The sequence below is a fragment of the Nesoenas mayeri genome (assembly GCF_963082525.1).
Source record: "Nesoenas mayeri genome assembly, chromosome: 13".
Taxonomy (NCBI): domain Eukaryota; kingdom Metazoa; phylum Chordata; class Aves; order Columbiformes; family Columbidae; genus Nesoenas; species Nesoenas mayeri.
In genome coordinates this window covers 5,038,007-5,056,718 of record NC_137550.1, presented here as the reverse complement: position 1 = coordinate 5,056,718, position 18,712 = coordinate 5,038,007, and the positions used below count along the sequence as shown (strand labels likewise).

At 39.3% G+C, this 18,712-nt stretch overlaps 1 protein-coding gene across 1 annotated transcript in view; it reads right to left on the bottom strand.

Annotated features, from left to right (window-relative positions):
* DACH2 (dachshund family transcription factor 2) overlaps positions 1-18,712 on the bottom strand; it is a gene marked incomplete at both ends in the record, with an annotated part of 249,493 nt that overhangs the window by 109,903 nt on the left and 120,878 nt on the right. Inside the window, 2 exons of the mRNA XM_080352352.1 lie at positions 875-946; positions 17,196-17,311. Coding sequence (XP_080208478.1) covers positions 875-946; positions 17,196-17,311 — 188 coding nt within the window. The remainder of the gene's footprint in view (positions 1-874; positions 947-17,195; positions 17,312-18,712) is intronic.

The window sequence follows — 18,712 nt, the reverse complement described above, 5'->3', positions numbered from 1 at the left end:
TGGAAGGTTTTGTGAGACAGAGCCTAACTGATTACAATTTCATCACCATTTATAAAACTAAAGATCACAAAATAGGCAGAAATACCCTCATGAAAGACAAGAGGTAACTCCTGCGAGGACAGGACCACAAAACCCACTCAGCCTTGTCTACACCGACCTAACAACAGCGTGTAGACCAGGCACAACCAGACTGAAGTGAGGCAGCTCAGCTAAGAAAACACTCAAACACTGTCCAGGAATGAATGCTCTAAATACCTGAATCGAAATTTCAAGATGTTCTGCTATGACCAAATTTAATACATGCTTGGGTACAGAAAGTATTAATTATCTTTCCTAACTTAATGAGCATAGCCTTTAGTGCTTGAGGGTCTGTAGTTAAAGTTCACATTAGGAAATTCCAAATGCATTCTCAGTATCTTTTTCAATTATTCTCCTCTTAGAGCATAAATATTTACCTTAATAAAATCAGCCCTATTTCCAAAAAGATTATAAACACATTGATGTATAGAACTATAGAGCTTAAGAATTCCACAACAAATTCAATCTCATTGTCCAAAATACAAAATCAAAGCTTTTAGGAGATGAAAAAGACCTACTTTTTTTTTTAGGAACCAGAGAGAACAGAAATGTATTGAGAGATTTAAGGAACTCTATGGAGCTTAATTTGATATGATGCTATTTAGGTACGTACAAACACACATATAAATCAATTGAAATCAACTACTATCTTCCTATTAGGTTAGATAGCATTTTTATAGTTGTGATTCTTATGTCTAAAAGCAGCAGATTAAAGACGGCTGTATGAAACAACAGATAAACGCAGTTTAGAACAAGAGCCAAATACAGGCATTAATTCACAAATAGTAGCAAACACCTTGGATTTGAAGAGTCTTGAGCTTTGCGAACTTTATCTGGGTTTCACCAGGAAAAAACAAAGTTCTTAAATCTGGAAAAAGAGAACACAGTTAAAAGCACATATATGCTACTAAACCTAATACTACCCTTTAACAACGCAAACTTTAATTCTTGCTAAGTGGGTGGAAAAGTGACCATCAGCAATATAGAAATCTTTAAAAAGGTTAACAAGCAACAAAGTTTCAAATGTTTCTCAGTGTGTTCACCCATGCAAGTACACGAAGTGCTGTGTGTGCACAACGTGGTCTCCACATGGGCTCAGCTCTTCCGACTGTCTCCAGGTGACAGTTTTGAGCACAGGAGTATTAAGCACAGACACGTATGTTCTCCCAGGAGAGACGGCCAAGGTGCAGTGTCCTGAGACTGTTCTCCTCCTCCCAGCGACAGCTGGGGACTGGTGGAGCTGAGTAAGACTCCCCGTGACGGTCAATCACAACGTGGAGCCCGTACGCCGCAAACTGTTGTGTCTGAGTCAGGTACGCTGTAAAATTTCAATGATGCCTTTAAATTCTAATGGTTTCAAGCTGCTGTAAACTTCTGCAGCAATCAAAAATAATCTGTCATGGGACTAAGGGGTATGAACATCATGTCACAGCCACTCTGCTGTTAGATTTATTGGAGGGTAAAGCATGTCATTTATGCATCAACTCACAGGAGAAAAAAGCAATCCCTATGAAGTTAATCTAATAATAGACTGGAAAGCAATGATTACTGTTTCATGTGCAGTAGCTATTTGTAGCAGTGGTTGGCCTAATTCAGCAGGCCTGGCCTGTCAGAGCTCTGGGATTAGCAAGTGTTTAGATGAAAATCTATCGGGAAACATCAAGAAATGGCTTAATGAGTAACAAGTCTTCATTGTTACACTAATATTTGCTGAAACTTCTCCATTTGCACCACTACGTTTTTAAAAACCTTACTGGAAGTGACATTCCAAATAGAATACAAATGTTGAGGGACCGTAACTTTAATTAATCCAAAATAGCTCTCCACAATTTCAGTGTAGAAGTCTGCTCTCGCTATTCTTATGCAGGTAGAATGCCCTGAAATTGAGTGCAAGATTTTTTAAAGACATGACTAGTAATGATGGTATCACTGAACTATATACATTTCCCATCAACTACATATTTCACATCTATTGACTAATCAACCTTCTCACTTCCCACATGGTACAATCCAACTGTTGCCATCATTTCAGAGGAGTGGAAGCAAGACGACAGACACCTCACACTCCCAACTCAAACACACAGACAAATGGCACAATGGTGATGGGATGGCAGAAGACTGAGTTGGTCTCTGGCCCACTCCTATGCCGGGAGCCATGCACCTCTCCCTAGGAGATGCCTTAAACATTTTCAGTTCTTAAAACAATTTATACAAAAAAAAAGATCTCAAATCTCTTAATTAGGTTCAAGTTCTAATGTTAAATAACCCTGGGGAAGAGGTTGCCTTTCATCTTCCTTCATCCATTAAGCAAAATTAAAACTAACCCGGAGAAGATATTTCAATTCCCTTATGTCTATAGATATTGTTCACTGTAGATCAGAATGAATGCCTCAAATTGAGGAAATAAGTCATTCCTATCAAAAGCAAAAATCAGAAGTTAATCTGATTAATGCATAATTACACAGCTAATTCTCTCCAATAAAATCCTCAGCAAAGAATGAAAAAGAAATATAGAAAATAAGACACTGCAGTGTACTTTCACATAAATGCAACTAACACACAAGGGAACATTTAGTCATACCACAAATTCTCACTTTCAGAGGCAGGCAGGCATTTCCACACCTTCTACCACAAAATTACTCAACCACTAGAACCCTCCTTCAGATAATCCAGAAAAGCCATGAAGGATCTGGCTTAAAACTGTTACGACGGCCAAGTCGTCCCGTTCTCACAGGATGTCATAAAAGAGGAGACAGTACCACCTAACAAGTGAAACCATCCATTTGGTCCCTGCTCAGCCATCCCAGGCCATATCCCTGCTTTGCCCATGTCCAGTGACCAGCTAAACCCCAACCGCATCTCCGGAATGACAGCTTTTACCGAAACTTCCAAAATCAAGATGTGACCAGCAACCTATTATCCTTACTAACTGCTGTCATCCCAAGTACTTTTCCTGCCAAAGTTGCCACTGAATTCCCCGTAATTCTGACCCTGCATTCCCCTCAATACAAGTAATGCTGCAAAATGTTCTGTCTTTATGAACTGCTCTCAGTCTATTTAACTGCAAAGGTAATATGAAATTGGACATTTTTCCAAGTAAGACAGAAAGTAAAAGCATAATCACAAATACTTACACTAGAAATCCAGTTTTACTAAGACTTAAATTAATGTAGGGGAAGTGATCAGGTGCTAGAGAAAAAATTATCTAGAACTAGCACAGATCTCACGTCATTTCTTGCAAATGTGTAGAAACAGGCAAACATGGGGTACTTGATCATAGTAAATACTGACACCGTTAGAAGTCCGGACTGACAATATCAATATCAACCTGCTCCATCTTACCAGTTTAACTCATGAACCTTCAGAATCACAATTAAACCAAGGTTAACCAACACTGCATGTATCTTTCACTTCAGTAAAAGTTCCATTTTTAATCTGGGTAAACATAAAAACTAACAGGAAGTTATTTATACTTTTTTTTTAACTTCTTGTTGATGGAATCTCACTATAAAAGCACAAGTCAAGACCTGATGCATTCAAATGACTAATCTTGATAACTGATTTCAGACACACAAAAGAAACATCTTTTGTTTTATAAAATAAAATTTAAAATCTACATAAAGTTGAAAAAATAATTGAAGAAGTGCCTGAAACAATTTACTTTTTCTTGAACACATTTTAAAAAGCTCATGCTATACTTATAGCCCTTTAGTTGGTGTTTGTGAAAAATCATTTCAACACGATATTTAACTGTCCTTCCAGTTGCAAATGAATGGCATCCCACAAAATCCATTGCTGAATTTCCACTTGTTACTTCACAGGAGACGTATAAAAACAGAATTTGACCATGCAGAAGATGCAAGTATTAGAGCTGTGTTACTGGCTGTCATCTAGCAAAAATGTGTGACATGTGAGTAATAACATTAGATGTCACAACTCACCCATTCTTTCAAAGACCAATATGGTCTTCTTGAGCTAGAGAACCGAGAAAATTAGCTCACTACCAGGACCAGCTACTTCATCCATTGACACAGCCGTTAATCATCGTAGTCTTTGAAAATACGCAGGTAGTAAATCCTAAAACTAAGTAATATTTTACTATCTAGTAAACTACTTCCATCTCACTCTAGTTTTTACTGTATCAGCACAGAAGTTCTAGAAAGATGTTACACAAACACACATTTGGATCATTGCTGCTCCACAGATCACAATCTGAAAAACAAAAAAATACCTGATGCATGATAAGAATAAGAGGTAAAAAAGAACAGAAAGCCGTCAAGGAGATCAAAGGCCATCCTTTGATCGTACCACATCTTTCATGACAACAATACAACCTGTCCTCATCTTTGCCTACCCACAAGCCAAAGCCACCCACCACAGGACAGCAAGGTTTGTGTCATCAGTGCAGAATTTGTCCAGAGAACAAATTCCAATCGAGACCAAAGACAGGCAAGGACAAGTGGCCAACACTGGCTTTCTGTCCATAAGCCACAGCAGGAAATGTACAAGCAGGTTTGGGTTTTCTGCCACCAATGACAGAGCAAAGAACTCGACCTTGCTGCAGTCCGGCCACCCCAACACCCTCCATTTAGGGTCAGACATGAGCCCAGCCTCACCTGCGGTGTGCCCACTATTCATCATATTCCTGATTTTGATCCCTGACAGACGTTCTTTTGCATCCTGAGATGTTTGTTGAACTTTCATGGGTAAGATTTATCTCTCTCATCCAAACCCTTCCTAATCCTCCTCCTTTTGCAGGTGGCACAGACTCTGCAGGCACAAGCACAGGAACCCACCAGTAGCGATCCTATGATTTATTGCTTCTGATTTCTGTCTCTTTTGTATCACTCCTTCTCTTTATTGCCTGGAAAGAAACACTAACTTGAAAGGAAAAGAAAAATGGTCACAGACCAGTTTCTAGGATGGCTCTGCTTTTCAAATCAGAAGCACATTGCAGAGGATTTTGGTGTAGGCCACGATACTGAAATGGCTCAGCTAATTGAGGGCAACCTCAAGGTCAACACAAATTGTAGTGTAGACATAAAAGTCAAGGGCAAAAAAATAAAGAGGAAAGGCAGAGTGATATGATGGAATGAAAAATGGAGATCAAGACAGACACATCAGAAAGGGAAGGACATGTCCATATCAATGGGCAAAAACCTATTCTCAGGATATTTTCCTATGCACAGTCTACAGTGAAAACTTTCCATCAGCAAACACAAATTCTCAACAGGATTAGGACACATGTTTAGCTACCATGTAGGACTGATAAGCTACTATGAAAAAAATATTATCTGTAATTAAAAATTTTAATGAAGCAGTTCCAAAACAGGAAGGCCAAAACAATTTATGGTACATTTCCTCGATGCTTAATATGTTTGAAAGAGACATTCTGGTGACAAGTTTTCAGCAATCTAACCCAGGTGCAAACACAAAATAGCCTTCTAAAGCACACAGACTAATCTAATATATTTCAGGAGAAAAACCTGAGATCAATATATCCATATGTCATCCAAGACTACACAGAACAATTTTGTACTGGGAAATACCAAAACCACTGTCTAAATGGCAAAGCCCTCTGAATTGCCATTGAAAGATGGCAAGGCTTTCTGGGTCAGCTGAATTTGAATAATAGGGTGTTCTTTGCCCAAATAACCTATTGACTTCCATATATAACAAAATAGAGAGAGTCTTTCAAGTGCCTCCTAGATTTAGCAGCTGTTGCTCTGACACTGTCAGCAATGCATCCATCTTAATCACAGTACGATCCTTTCAACTTTGCTTTTTGAGGCTCCGCTTTACTTCCTTCCACCCTTCAAGTCCCCTCAACTGCCCAAGACGTATGTCAGCTCAAAGAGCTGTGCCAATGTCAGTTAAAACAATATACCTGGTTGCTTCTGAATCATGCCTCTTTGTTTTAGCATCTGAGACATATGCATATTTTTGTACTTGTACATATAGGAAACCTATGGTTAGGTGCCTATGGAAGGTGCCTGCTGGCTGCTTTAGTTTTTCTATTCTGATGCACTCTGCTGTAGCAACTCCCCTGTAACATCCCTTGCCCATCACCACAGGCATTTTACTCTTTATTCTCATTATTCTTTTTGATTTTTCTTTGCTTAAAATAAAAGACTCCATATGTTTTGCTTCTCTTTTACTGGAAAATGTTAATGCTGTGTACCAGAGGGCACAGTTAAATGAGGGATTGTCATTTGGACAGAATTACATACCCAAGTATTGCCTAGGGTATATCACCTGTATGAGTGCTTTAAGCAGATCTCAGCTTTGTTTCTGCCAGAATTTAAAGCAATATTTTCATGCTAAAAACAATATTCAATGCTTTCCAAGGGAATATTGTTCTGTCAAACTCTTTCAAATTAACTGGTACTTAATGGCCTACAACTCACTGCAGATATGTTTCTAGTTCTTAAAAATGGGACCCATCTGAATTTTATCTGCTTTTAAAAGATAGTTCAACCACAAACACTTTTAGTTAATTTTAAATCATAATCAAACTCTCCTCCTCATTCAAGTTCTCATCTGAAAAACTGAAATATTACTGTAACTGTATAGGTTATAATAGAGTCGGGAGCGCCTTAAGAGGAGAGCATTCCTCATATTTCCCCACTAAAGCATGAAAAGGCTGCACATCTGAAACAGCTTTAGTAACTGGGTAATTCACATTCAGTAAGTGGATTAGCTGAAATAAGCATAATAAATGAAAGAGAATAAAATAAAAAACAATTTCACACTAAGTGAAGGCTTGACTTATAGGAAGTGGCAGCTCTGATGGCCCAAGGCATAGAATTAGTTTTGCCACTCGATAATTTGACGGATGCACTCGAGTGGCCAGAAGAGGACATTTTCTGCCTGATTTCAGTGTAATGAAGTCACCTGCTCCGCGGCTGCCGGGGCCGAGTGCTCTGCACAGGCGGCACCGCCAGCGCGTCCTGCCCAGCGAGAGCAGCGACTTCTGCACGTGTGTGTGGAGCCACGGGGCTGCCAACGACACGGAGATCCAGCCCCATCTGTACGTTAGCGTGGTTTCATTTGAAACCACGTACGCAATAGGAAAACAATCTATTAACTCCTTTGTTTACATAGAGTTTGGGAGGGGGTGTTCTCTCAGTTCTGTTACACACACCAGCAAAGAGCTTAGGCATTGCTTAGGCAAAAGAGGTGACAGATGCAAATATAGAAAAAATGTAATTCCAAGAGACTGGACACATAAATGACATTTTCTGTCTTAACTAGAAATTACTATGAAATTCTTTATAAACAATTACGGCAAGATTTTGTATTAAAAAGACTGTAATATGCATGCAGAGATCTGGGAATGGATATGAACAACTTGCACGATGTGATGTCAGTTTTATTCCTGTTTTGTTGAACTGAGGTCAGAATGATAAGTGCAATATATGTGCTCATCTTTAAGCATATGACCAGTGTCACTGATTATTATATTTATAGGTAACCTTTCAAAGTAATGATTGTATACTGCATGTCAAAAGAACAGAATTTGATATTTCTATGGAAAATAATATTTTCTTCCCTTCATGCAAATATTAGATTAAGACTGCCCCAGTCAGGAGAGATAATCCACTTAGAAATACCATTACTATTAAAGCATGTCCAATCAATATGCAAATGTGAAAAACAGTAATTAAGCATTTTATTTTTTACAATTGTGCTATGGTAAAAACAAAGATACAATGTGTATCAACACGATTTAACATTTTATAACCAATTTTCTACTTGACATATGTTACTGCATGACTCATCCACATTTGTCAGAACCGAAGTCCATGATCTGGCAAACTAAATCTGTTAATAAAATGAAAAGGTGACCTTGCTTAATTTAATAAGTCTGTGTAGAAATACTCTTTCAACATGTTAAAGAATTACAAAAAGGTTATCATAGCTCACTTTCATGGGAGAGTACTCTACCTTTTCCAGCTCATTTCTCAGGCTTTTACTGTAATTCATTAGATTACATAAAAACAATGTAGATCATTATATTTTAATAAAGGCTTTCCTTTCCTAATAAAATGTCTGTCATTTACATTCAGGCATGTATTATATGAAATGCTTCTCTTTCTGAAGTAAAGCTTTTCATATTCAAGTCACAGGATGTTGGTAGCTCTAGGAATTATTTTTCTTCGCAAAAGATTTTCAGAAATAATTCAGTTTCTCGACTGAATCCTCCTGAACTCTGGTCCTACATTTATCTTTAAAAAAGGTACAAGAGGGCAGCAGCAACACCAGTTGCCATCAGCATGCCTGTCTGCGAAATGATGGCATATATTACTATACTCATTAAGTCAGCTTGCTTTTCTTTACACCAATTAATGTTGACTGTGACAAAATAGTTTATATAATACAAATACATTTCCAGTGAAATCCTAACACGGTCCCAGTCACTTAATGAGAATGATCAGACAACGAAATCTGTTTTAGTTATGCGAGCTTCAAAATAAAAGTGTGCGCCTCTTCAAAATGCTAAGAGATGTTTCCTCTTCATCATGAATCCTAATTTGTTGCCAGCACTTGGCATCATGTTTTATCACTTGAGAAGGGCTGAAAGAAGAGCACGTTCTTCTTGAGCAGGAGGAAACGCCAACCACAGCCACTGCACTTTGTCTCCAGGAAGGAGAGGCAGGCAGCCCTCCTCGCTACACCTGCTTCTCTCCATTTGCTGCACACGCGTAAAAAATATGCCAAAGTCTCTCTCAGATCACCAGTGCGGTTTTTCACTACATTACATAGACAGGCTCACATTCTTTGCCTAATTTGAAAACATTTACCCTCTTGCTTTCAGCATAGGAAGCTCACCCCACTGCAAAACCAATGTGTTATCACAGCCTCAACTCCAGGAGAACTAGAACCAGTATTTTGCAAATCATCCTCAGACAAGACAGATTTCCATCTATCACCTTGGGCTCCAAGTGCAAGCTGTTCCCATCACTGTGAGCTGCTCAATGTGACCAGAAAAGTACAAATAACCATCATCTTTCAGGTGACTTCCCAATCAGCACCCATTTCATTCATAATTTTTCAACTTCCTTTTTGAAAAAACCTGTTGCTTCTTTTCACAAACCCTAGTCCACCCAAGACAGCAGAAGAGTGACAACCACTATGACAATCAGAAGGGAGAATGGGTTTGACACAGACACTTCCTGAATTCTCAGTTTTGCTGAAGAATCCTTACAGAACACATTCTCCAAAACACTACAGGAAGCAGCAAAACATTTATGTTTAAGCAAACAAGTAATCCAACCCAAATCAATGGGATTATTTGTTTGCCTAGTCTCAGAAACATACTGAAGTATTTCACTTGGTTAGGACTCCAGAGGTCTGTATGACAAGGACTGAAGCACAACAGCTGTTCAATTACATTAAAAGTACTTAATAACCTGACCAGAATCCTAACTATGGAAATACTTGGATTTAAATACAGTACATGCTTACTTTTTATTTTAATCCAATGAGATTTATTCCCTAGCTTTACTTTTTATTTTAATCCAATGAGATTTATTCCCTAGCTTTCTGAACAATTTGCAGCAGTGTTGTCATAGCGAGGTTTTTTCCAAAATTCAGCCTTACGAAGCTTTCTTTTAGGAAACCACACTACTCAAATCTAATATAGATTTGAATGCTGCAGTTTAAGAGAATATTATTCCAGTAAATGTAGTAGACTTTTAGCATTCCAAGTAGATGACGGATCAACATTTTTATGCAACTAAATGTGTTATCCAGCCAGTTACAACTCTATGTATTTCAATAGTTATAGACAGTTACCTCTCAAAGTCATAGGAATAAAAGTGTAAGTGTGTGCAGATATCTTGAGCTTAACCAGTCTTCTGAAATCCTGCTGGATAAATCTAAAGCAGAGTAAGGCTATCTGTGAGGATCTATGCCTCTTACCTCTGATGTCGTATGCCATAATATTCCAATTTCTGTTGTCAGCAGTAACTATGCTTCTTTCAAAATGGAAAATCGTGAATAGATCTTATGTCAGCCATGGTAACAGCCCAGAATCTGAAGATGCCTGATTTGCCTACCAGGGGATTATCACCCTACAGCACATTTGATGAGCCTTGTAAGCAGCTAAAGCAACAAGACATTCTCCGGTAGCCTGACTGTAAACATTCTTCAATGACAATACAATTTCAATGAATCTAAAAAACAACTTCTTATATTAAAATGCAAGACTGTACAATATGAAGTCACTTGCTGTGATACTGGTTAAAGGTACTGAATGGAAAACATTTCAGACTGTAACTACTTGTTCCACTTATGTTATCATAAAGGAAAATAAAACCTAACAAATCTATTCAATTACGTTAGTGTCGTTATTGGCAAAACAGTCCTCCAGAAAATTGAGAGTCCTGAAGATAAATCTCTCATATCTCCTGATACTATTCTTTGACTTCAAGCCACTTCTTGATGATGACTTAGAAGAGTTAAAACAGTTTCAAAGTCAGTTAAAGGTGTGACAGAGAGAAGCAGACAGGTATCAGGAACATCAGAGACCACAGTGCTTTCAGAGACTAAGCCAACAGAAAAGCTGGGAGGAGAGAATGTCACAGATCACAAAAAAAGACAGATGAAAACTTTCTGATTTTGCTAACTCTGTGACACTTCTGCCAGCTCTCTCAAATGGTTCCCCTTCCCTCTGCAAATCAAGACAAATTCAGCGCAGACTTGCGCTGAGTGTCAAGACAATATAATCTTAATTCTCTCAGGGTGACCACAGTGGTTGAACTTTGAAATCTCAAAAGATGTAGGAACTCAGCAGGATCAAATTTCTAAAGATTTTTGTGCAAATGCTTAAAAATGAAAGTATACTACTGAGTTCCACACTTCTTGGACAATAATTAGTAGCTGAGGCTATGTGTAAATTAAATTTACAACAAGGTTAACCATTCAGTAAATTCTCAACAGCTTTAACTGTTCATTTGTCAAAAACGTAACGTCCCACCCAGCTAAAGCAGACACTAAAAATGGATCCCTAGAGAAAGATAATATTAAAAGAGAAAAGGAAAGAGAGGAACCGAGTGACTCATAGTCACCAAATCTAGTTTTCAGATTATCAGAATTCTACTGAAGGGTCGTATTTATAGAGTAATAATATGATCCTGCATTCCTCATTCACTCCAATTCATGCTCCCTTCAGCACCAAAATTTGCTGGTGTGAGACAGGGTGGTACTCAATCATGCAGCACACATGGTCTTTAATTTTAAAATCCAGTTAAATAGATGTCCTAACATCATTTTTTATCTAAGAACATTTCACGATAAAATAGAAGAGTGAGCATGTAACTTATTTGTCAGCTTTACTGTGTGGCGGATAACTTTCCTATGTTACTCACACGAGCTTTCATTTCCCAAAGCTATACGCATTCATTATGACAGTAAAAATGAAGAGTTGCTAAAGAGACGTATGCATTTTTATTATTGTTTGAAAAAATAGATCTTTCCACACTCCTTTGAGCTTCTGAGTGTGTGATTTGTATAAAACATTTCTCATTTTGGGGACACAGCAGATGGAGTGCAGGGCACTGTGGGATATGCCATTTATCACAATGACAGTGCGTAGGTAGCACTGATCCTCTCACCACAGGGGGAAGCTAGAGCTGCAAATGTAGAGCAGCATTAAAAGCCCGACGAGTGGAGTTTGGCAACACTCGTACTACTCATTAACTTAATCATATTAATTTATTAGCCATATATATCAAAGTAACTCACTACTGAATTGTCACCAAGAACAATTTATAAAATGTTAATGTTCCCCATAGGCAGAGGAGTGTTGTGGCATCCTTAATCAGCATGTTTGCCTTTGATTAAAAATAATAATTTCTACCAAGCCAGGTAATGCCAACAATGACAAAGTCATGCATATGTTTCTCATTCCAAGTGGAACTTTAAAATGACATCTACAACAACTGAAAAAAAAAAAGGACAATTGTAAACAGCGAAATGAGCCACAGAAACAGGATGTAAACATACAAAAATGTTCAGTTCAGTGTGCTGAGAATGGACAGGGTTCCCTCAATGCTACAATCGGCCGCTCCTGCACTCAGAGGCTCCAGGACTCCTGCCAGCAGCTGCCAGCCCTACATCAAGCACCCCGAGAGGTGAAATCAGTCTATAGATGTTATGCAAAGTGACCCTGAGTGAATGCTTCTTCCTCAAGTAACAGCTCTTTCTTGGCAGCAGGCTTTACAGGAGAGAGGCAAACCTTTGGAGCCCAGTTTGGACAAGCCCGGCCTCTGAGCCTACACGAGCCGTGGAGCAGATCCGCTGTCTCCAGCCCGTAAGGGACTGTCCCTGCTGCCCCCGAGCACATCTCACCGCTCCTCAGCCAGGAGAGGCTGGTGGGCACTGGAGCAGCACCAGCCTCGGATGGACATGAGGAGAGGATCCGAGCGGCCGATGGCAGCAGCGAGCTCCCACCGGCAGCTCTGCACATCAGCAGGGCTGTGCCCACCTTGACGAACAGCAACAGGATGCCAAACATCTTGAAAGCTGCCTAACACGGATACAGCAAATTTAAGTGCCGGAAGACTGCCACAAATACTGTTTACCCTCTTTTTTCTGTAGAAAGACTAAGTGGCCGCTGATATCACTGCTGAATTGAAGTAACATGTGAAGTTATCATACTCCTGTGAACTACTCTATTTATCTGAGTACTACTTGTGACTTGGTTTAGTTATTAAAATATTAATTTCACTAAAATATTAATTACATTAAGCTATTCAGTTCACAACAGCTTCTCTTTAACTATTAATAAGACAAAACTACACTGAAAAAGTATTTATATCTGTACAAACAGGTCAATATTTTAATTATTACATTCTTAAAAACTCCAGACAAACAGCTAACGAGACTGTCTGTTTTAACTGTTTATTAAATAAAATGAAGTCACTTCAAGTGAGGTGAAACTGATGTAGCTGACAATGAAAACAGCAGTTTATCTTACAGACTTGGAAATGCAAGTGGTTTGCTTCTGTCACCTGGGCAGAGCAGTGTAAGAAACCAGCAGAGACCTGACGACAGATGCTGGCAGAGGGTTTGATCAGGAGGCATTAACACTGGGGACGTTGCAAGGAAGACTTCATATAGTGGTTTTCTAACCTTTTTTGGGGACGAACTAAATGAAGGGCAGGAGGACTTAAGTTGGCTTGGATAACTATCAAAAGATCCAACTACTCTTTCAGCTTCATTCCATATCAACAGTTTTCTGAACTAATGGCTTAAATCATATAATGGATTAGAGCTTCCCTCCACACAGCAAACTGCTGCTTCAGACCCTAAAGCTTCCTTGAGAATCTATTCCATAAATAATTCCCAGCTGTCTTGTTAAAATACACTGATGACAAAGACTTGTACATTAACAGGAGATAAAGCCTCTTTTTGTTCATGTCACTTCATCACACTGCATTGTTTGAAGAACTGAGCCTTTGATGACCGTCCCTCTGTGACACACGGGATTTTTCCTTTGCCCTCACAGCAGGCAAGGGCACCACGCTGATTTCCACATTTCCTACACGAACACAAGAAGAAAAACACTTTCTCCTAAGTTAACATAAAATGGACAGCACTTAAATATCAGCTCTTGAAGGATGCATTTTGGGCACAGTTATTGTGCTGTTTACGCGGCCCTGACACACCACCTCACCTTTCTCAATCACAGCAGTTTTAACCACCCTGCTGCTCTAGTCTCATCGTAACTCAAATGTTCCCATTCCCCAAAGGTGGAAGGTACCTACAAATATTTAAAAAGGTCAAGGCTTCACTTATAGCTCCTTCACCAATTACTTATACATCAGAGTAGTGGTAGTCCACTTTGCCAAGAGGTATAAAAATTACCCTGTACGCTGGGAAATGCAGTATGCCTAATTTAACTACCTGTTTATTATGTGAAAATGACCATGTAAACTGAGCTGACACAAACCAAATGGGTGATGAAAATAACAGCACATTTCAAGGAGTGGAAACACAGATGGCTCACTCAAGACTGCAGGAAGTTACTAATCATCGCTCTGTAATACCCTCTTACAGACAGATCTGTGAGCTCTGCAGCCAGAACAGCACTTCTTGAGACCTATCCATCTAACCAAGAGCAAGCCTGGGCGCAAAGAGAAGGTCAAAATCAAAAAATGCAATGGGTGGATGAATCATGTCGCATTTGCCGATGTGGACTCTGTTACTGACATGAACTTATCTGAAGAAGAATGCAATTCAGATGCTAAGTTGGACACATTAGAAAATAAGGTAGCCACACAAGAAGTGGTTTTTGATGTTTTTTTTTTAGAACAATGTAGGCAGATTAACATAACCACCTGCACATCTGTGCTGTAAGAAGGACGGGCAAGATCAGACACAGGGATTATCAAGGAGTGGACAAGATAACATCCCAAAGAAATGTTCTGGGCAAGCACATTGCAGTCAGAGGAAGCAGGTAACCAAAAAAGTCACCAAGATGTAAAGAGTCATTCTTGCCTCCATGTCAGCATCTCCTCTACTGGAAGGGATGGATCCAGCCCTACCATGCTATAGACTGTCCTCAGTCTCCGCGCCAGCCTGGTCCTGCTCCGTCACTGCATGGGAGCAGAGAGCGCTCCACACAGACAACCTCCATAAGTCAACAGGTCACTGAGCAGGAACAGGCAGGGAGCAAACAGATTCAGTTCTACAAACAAGTTCTGTGGGCCAAAACTGTAAGAACCAGAGCCAATTATATGCAAGTAAGATCATAAATAACCAAATTAAAACTTAGCCTGTAGAAAACAGGTTAATACTCTTGAAACTTTTCTCCCAGTCTATTATCCACCACTCAGAAGTCTCTATTCTGTGAGCAGTGTTAAAATGCATTTTGTTCTTAGTTCAGCCAAAAGGAAAGAATCTGATTGCGAGAATGTGGAAGGCAACCAGAGCCATCAGCAATTAAGTGTAAATAGGTACAAATAAAGCTAATGGGGGCTTCATATCCCAGGAGCTCCATTAAGTTTACAACAGCTCAAATCCCCAGTAAATTTACAACTGGCTCTTTTGTCACCTTTCCTTAGTCAGTGACTCCCCCAACTTTTACACTGTTCTTTCTTTATGAAAAATATAGAACAACCCCAAAACTTCGAGAGCTCTGATTCCTGAGGGACAGGCCTGCAGTGAAGCCGCCAGCACGGAGCTGGAGCAGTGTGGAGCTGCCTCCTCTCTGGGGACCCGTCTTGTCCATGACACTGGGGTGCTTCAGAAACGCGCGTTTTCTCCTGCCTACAAGCTGCTCGTGAAACTCCCTTTCAGCTCCATGAGGCACATTATCTGTGACTTCTGGCACTTGGTCACGCAGAGGTTTTCACCGGTGGCTCCCAGGGTCACGGAGGTGGCTGCCCCCGGCCCTGGCTGACAGACAGCCCCCCGGGGCAATCTGCCCATGTAACGCGCCGCGGCTTAAATCAAGTGGGTTGAATCCCAGTCATCGCTTCAGACTCCACACAACTTACAACAACCTAAAAATTCAACTGAGCAAATTTTTACTCAAACCCTATGACACTCTAACTATCTGAGAGGCACAGAATTTGTCTATGATACTGTTTTACTGTGTATACTTCACACACTTGCATCCTAAAATATTTCCCAATTTAAAGCAATGTGGTAGCCTACATAATTTGATGTCCTAGTTGCAAACACACACGGGGTGGAAAAGCAATAAGGACTATTCTGGTTTCTGACAAGAAATTACCAATGCAAGGTTGCTCCTGTGCTCTCCTGTCTATTGGTAATAACAAAAACAACACCAAATCCATGGAATCCCTGAGCAGAGAATACAACGGAGCTACTAAACCCCCCCCCCCATTTACAAACTGCTCACAAGAGTGAAAACGCAGCTGTTGGTCCCTGCCACAAACACGAACAGCACATGAAGTCGCACCAGCTCAGCTGCGGTGCATGGCTCTAGAAAAATCCTTTCAAACTTTATTACCTACTCCAGTTAAGGTTACAGGGACCATTGCTCAGGAATGTTCGTTCCTACTTCCACAGTGATACAGGTTATTGATTCACTGTGAAGTCTTTGTGACATCTTGAGTTGTAGGAGAAATTAAAGATCTCGGCTTTGGTCCTGAGGCCCGCCGGGGCGCTCGGCCACAGAGCAACGGGTTCTGCAAGCAGAGAAATCCGCAACAGCAGGACACAAGTCACTAGATCCTATCAATCATTTTTTTTAGTTCTGCTTTTCCTGCAAGATGTTCTATGACTTTATATTCTGCTAAACTCTTCACTAAGTCTGGTTATTATGGAGATTCAATATATTTAGACTGGACTTTGACAGTACTGCTAAAACTGCTAAGCTCGTTGAGTATTTCAACAACTACTTTTATGAATATAGTCTGTTAATATAGCTTTATTACCAAAATAAACTTACCTTTAGCACACGGCAATTAATAAAAAATTAAAAAACTCATCAGGATAGAACAAGATTTAATTTAAACTCTATTAATAAATTAATGATGTGAAATAAAATACTATGCACTAAATTATGTTTAGGGCTTGTTTATAATTTCACATATCTTCACGCTAGTTTTTTCATATGATGATATTAAATGCAGATTATTAAAGTACAATCCACTGTGGCAATGTGGACTTATCTGCTTTTCAAGTGTTTCTTCTATAATTCGTACAAGCATTTCTCTGTCTTCCCAGCATACATTAATGATGTTACAATACAATACGCATTAGCCACGCTGTTCATATCCCACGAGAACTAAAATACACATGCATTTGGAAGAACGAGATGCATGCTACAGGGCTCTCTGAGACAATAGTTCATTTTCTCAGGGTTGTTTTTTTTTTTTTCTTTTACTAAAATAACACATTTAATGGAATTTCCTGTAAGGAAATTACAATTAATAAAGAACTAAATTACAAATCCATTAGATTTCAGTCACTGCAGCAACAAAACAGACTTTTCATGAACACTCAAAAAATCCAATAATGTAACCTCTGGTAAAGCCTGAAAAAGCCCTGAAGGACAAGGCAGTTAGATCAATATTAGTTTATTTTAACTGCTGTGCAGTATGAAGAGATGAGGCTGATCATCTGATGGATTTTATTACCTGTCGGAGAGATAAGTCCTGGTGATAAGAGGCCTGGAACTCCATGGGGCAGCAGACGTGCATTTTCTTGGATCGCAACTCCTAGTGAACGCTTGGGGGGTCTTCCTGGTCGTGAGCTGATAAAATAAGAGGATAAATGAAAATGCATTTACTTTTTGAAATATTTGCTTATTACACACGGTATTGATTTGTATAAAATACGTGTACCATCAATGATACACAAAAAGATATTCAAAATTCTTGCTTAGGAAGAAAGAAAAATAAGGTGATTAAACATACCGGAATTGTATAGGTTTCAAATGAACTAACAACAAACTGCCAAAGAGCACTTATAATTAACAAAATAATAGTCACATAAATTACCAGAAAGCTCCCATGACCTGGCAGGGGCTGTCGCAGAGGAGTCTCAGCAGAAACTGCCTCCTGTGCCACCCGCCCGCACCACGGCAAACCACTTGCTGTGCCGCCTAAAGACAATCTTAAACCTCGCCTTGTGAGCCGTGGCAGAAAACCGCCTGCTTCTGAACATCAGCAATAGTTTAACACTGAGTTTTTCCCAAAACTGACAGCTTTACAGATTTGCTGGTGTTTTTAATTATTACACGTAGGTTAACCCAAGAATGTTAGCCTAAGCTGTCAAAAACCTCACCATTCCTTGACCAGCTTAAAAATTATGATCGCGGTTTTTAATCCAAAATGTTAAAGGACTGTTTACAGACCTATTAAATTTAACTATTGTTTTCAACTACCACATTTATCCCTTACAACAACGTGCGTACATGTAATCATTCTACACAGCTGCCATCATATTACAGAGATTTGCAGACCAAAAAGCATTTGAATCAAATCTTCCCCAAGCCAGCTAATAAAAATACAACCTCTTCATGCTTGGAAAAGTACCGCTGCTTCTCTTTGGTCACAAGAAATCTCACTCTGCCGAATAACAGAGCTTTTGACAAAATATAGCGAAACATTGTATAAAATAACTAAGCTGCAACAATGAATGAGCTTGGAATAGAAAGCATTTCCAAAATGACTTCAAGTTCACAAACAAATTTCAGTTAAACCTCACTCTATCAGCTTAGAGAAGCAAAGCCCTCCATCAATGTGAGACAAACTCCACGTTTCAATGAAGACAACTTCCAGCAACCCTACACAGAGGTACCATTAACCTGTTCATTTTTCACAGTCTGCTAGCGTTACTTTGTTTTACTGTACATCAAAGTAGCACAAAATCATTTTTTTGGTCTATTATTTTATCTCTATAAAACTAGTCCTCTCTCTTTTTAGCTTTGGCTCTATCCGTTTTGTATTTCATATTATTCAGTACTTTTTCCATTTTTCTTGGTTTATGCTTCGTTTATCATACCACGATGGCTATGTAGTAAAGCCTACTACAAGAGCCCAGACTCACGAGGCTGTAATAAAGTAAACCTAAAATAAGAGTGCTTGAGTTTCACAGGAAGGTAGATACACACATGCATTCTCAATTAACATCACCTGCTGAAATCATCCAC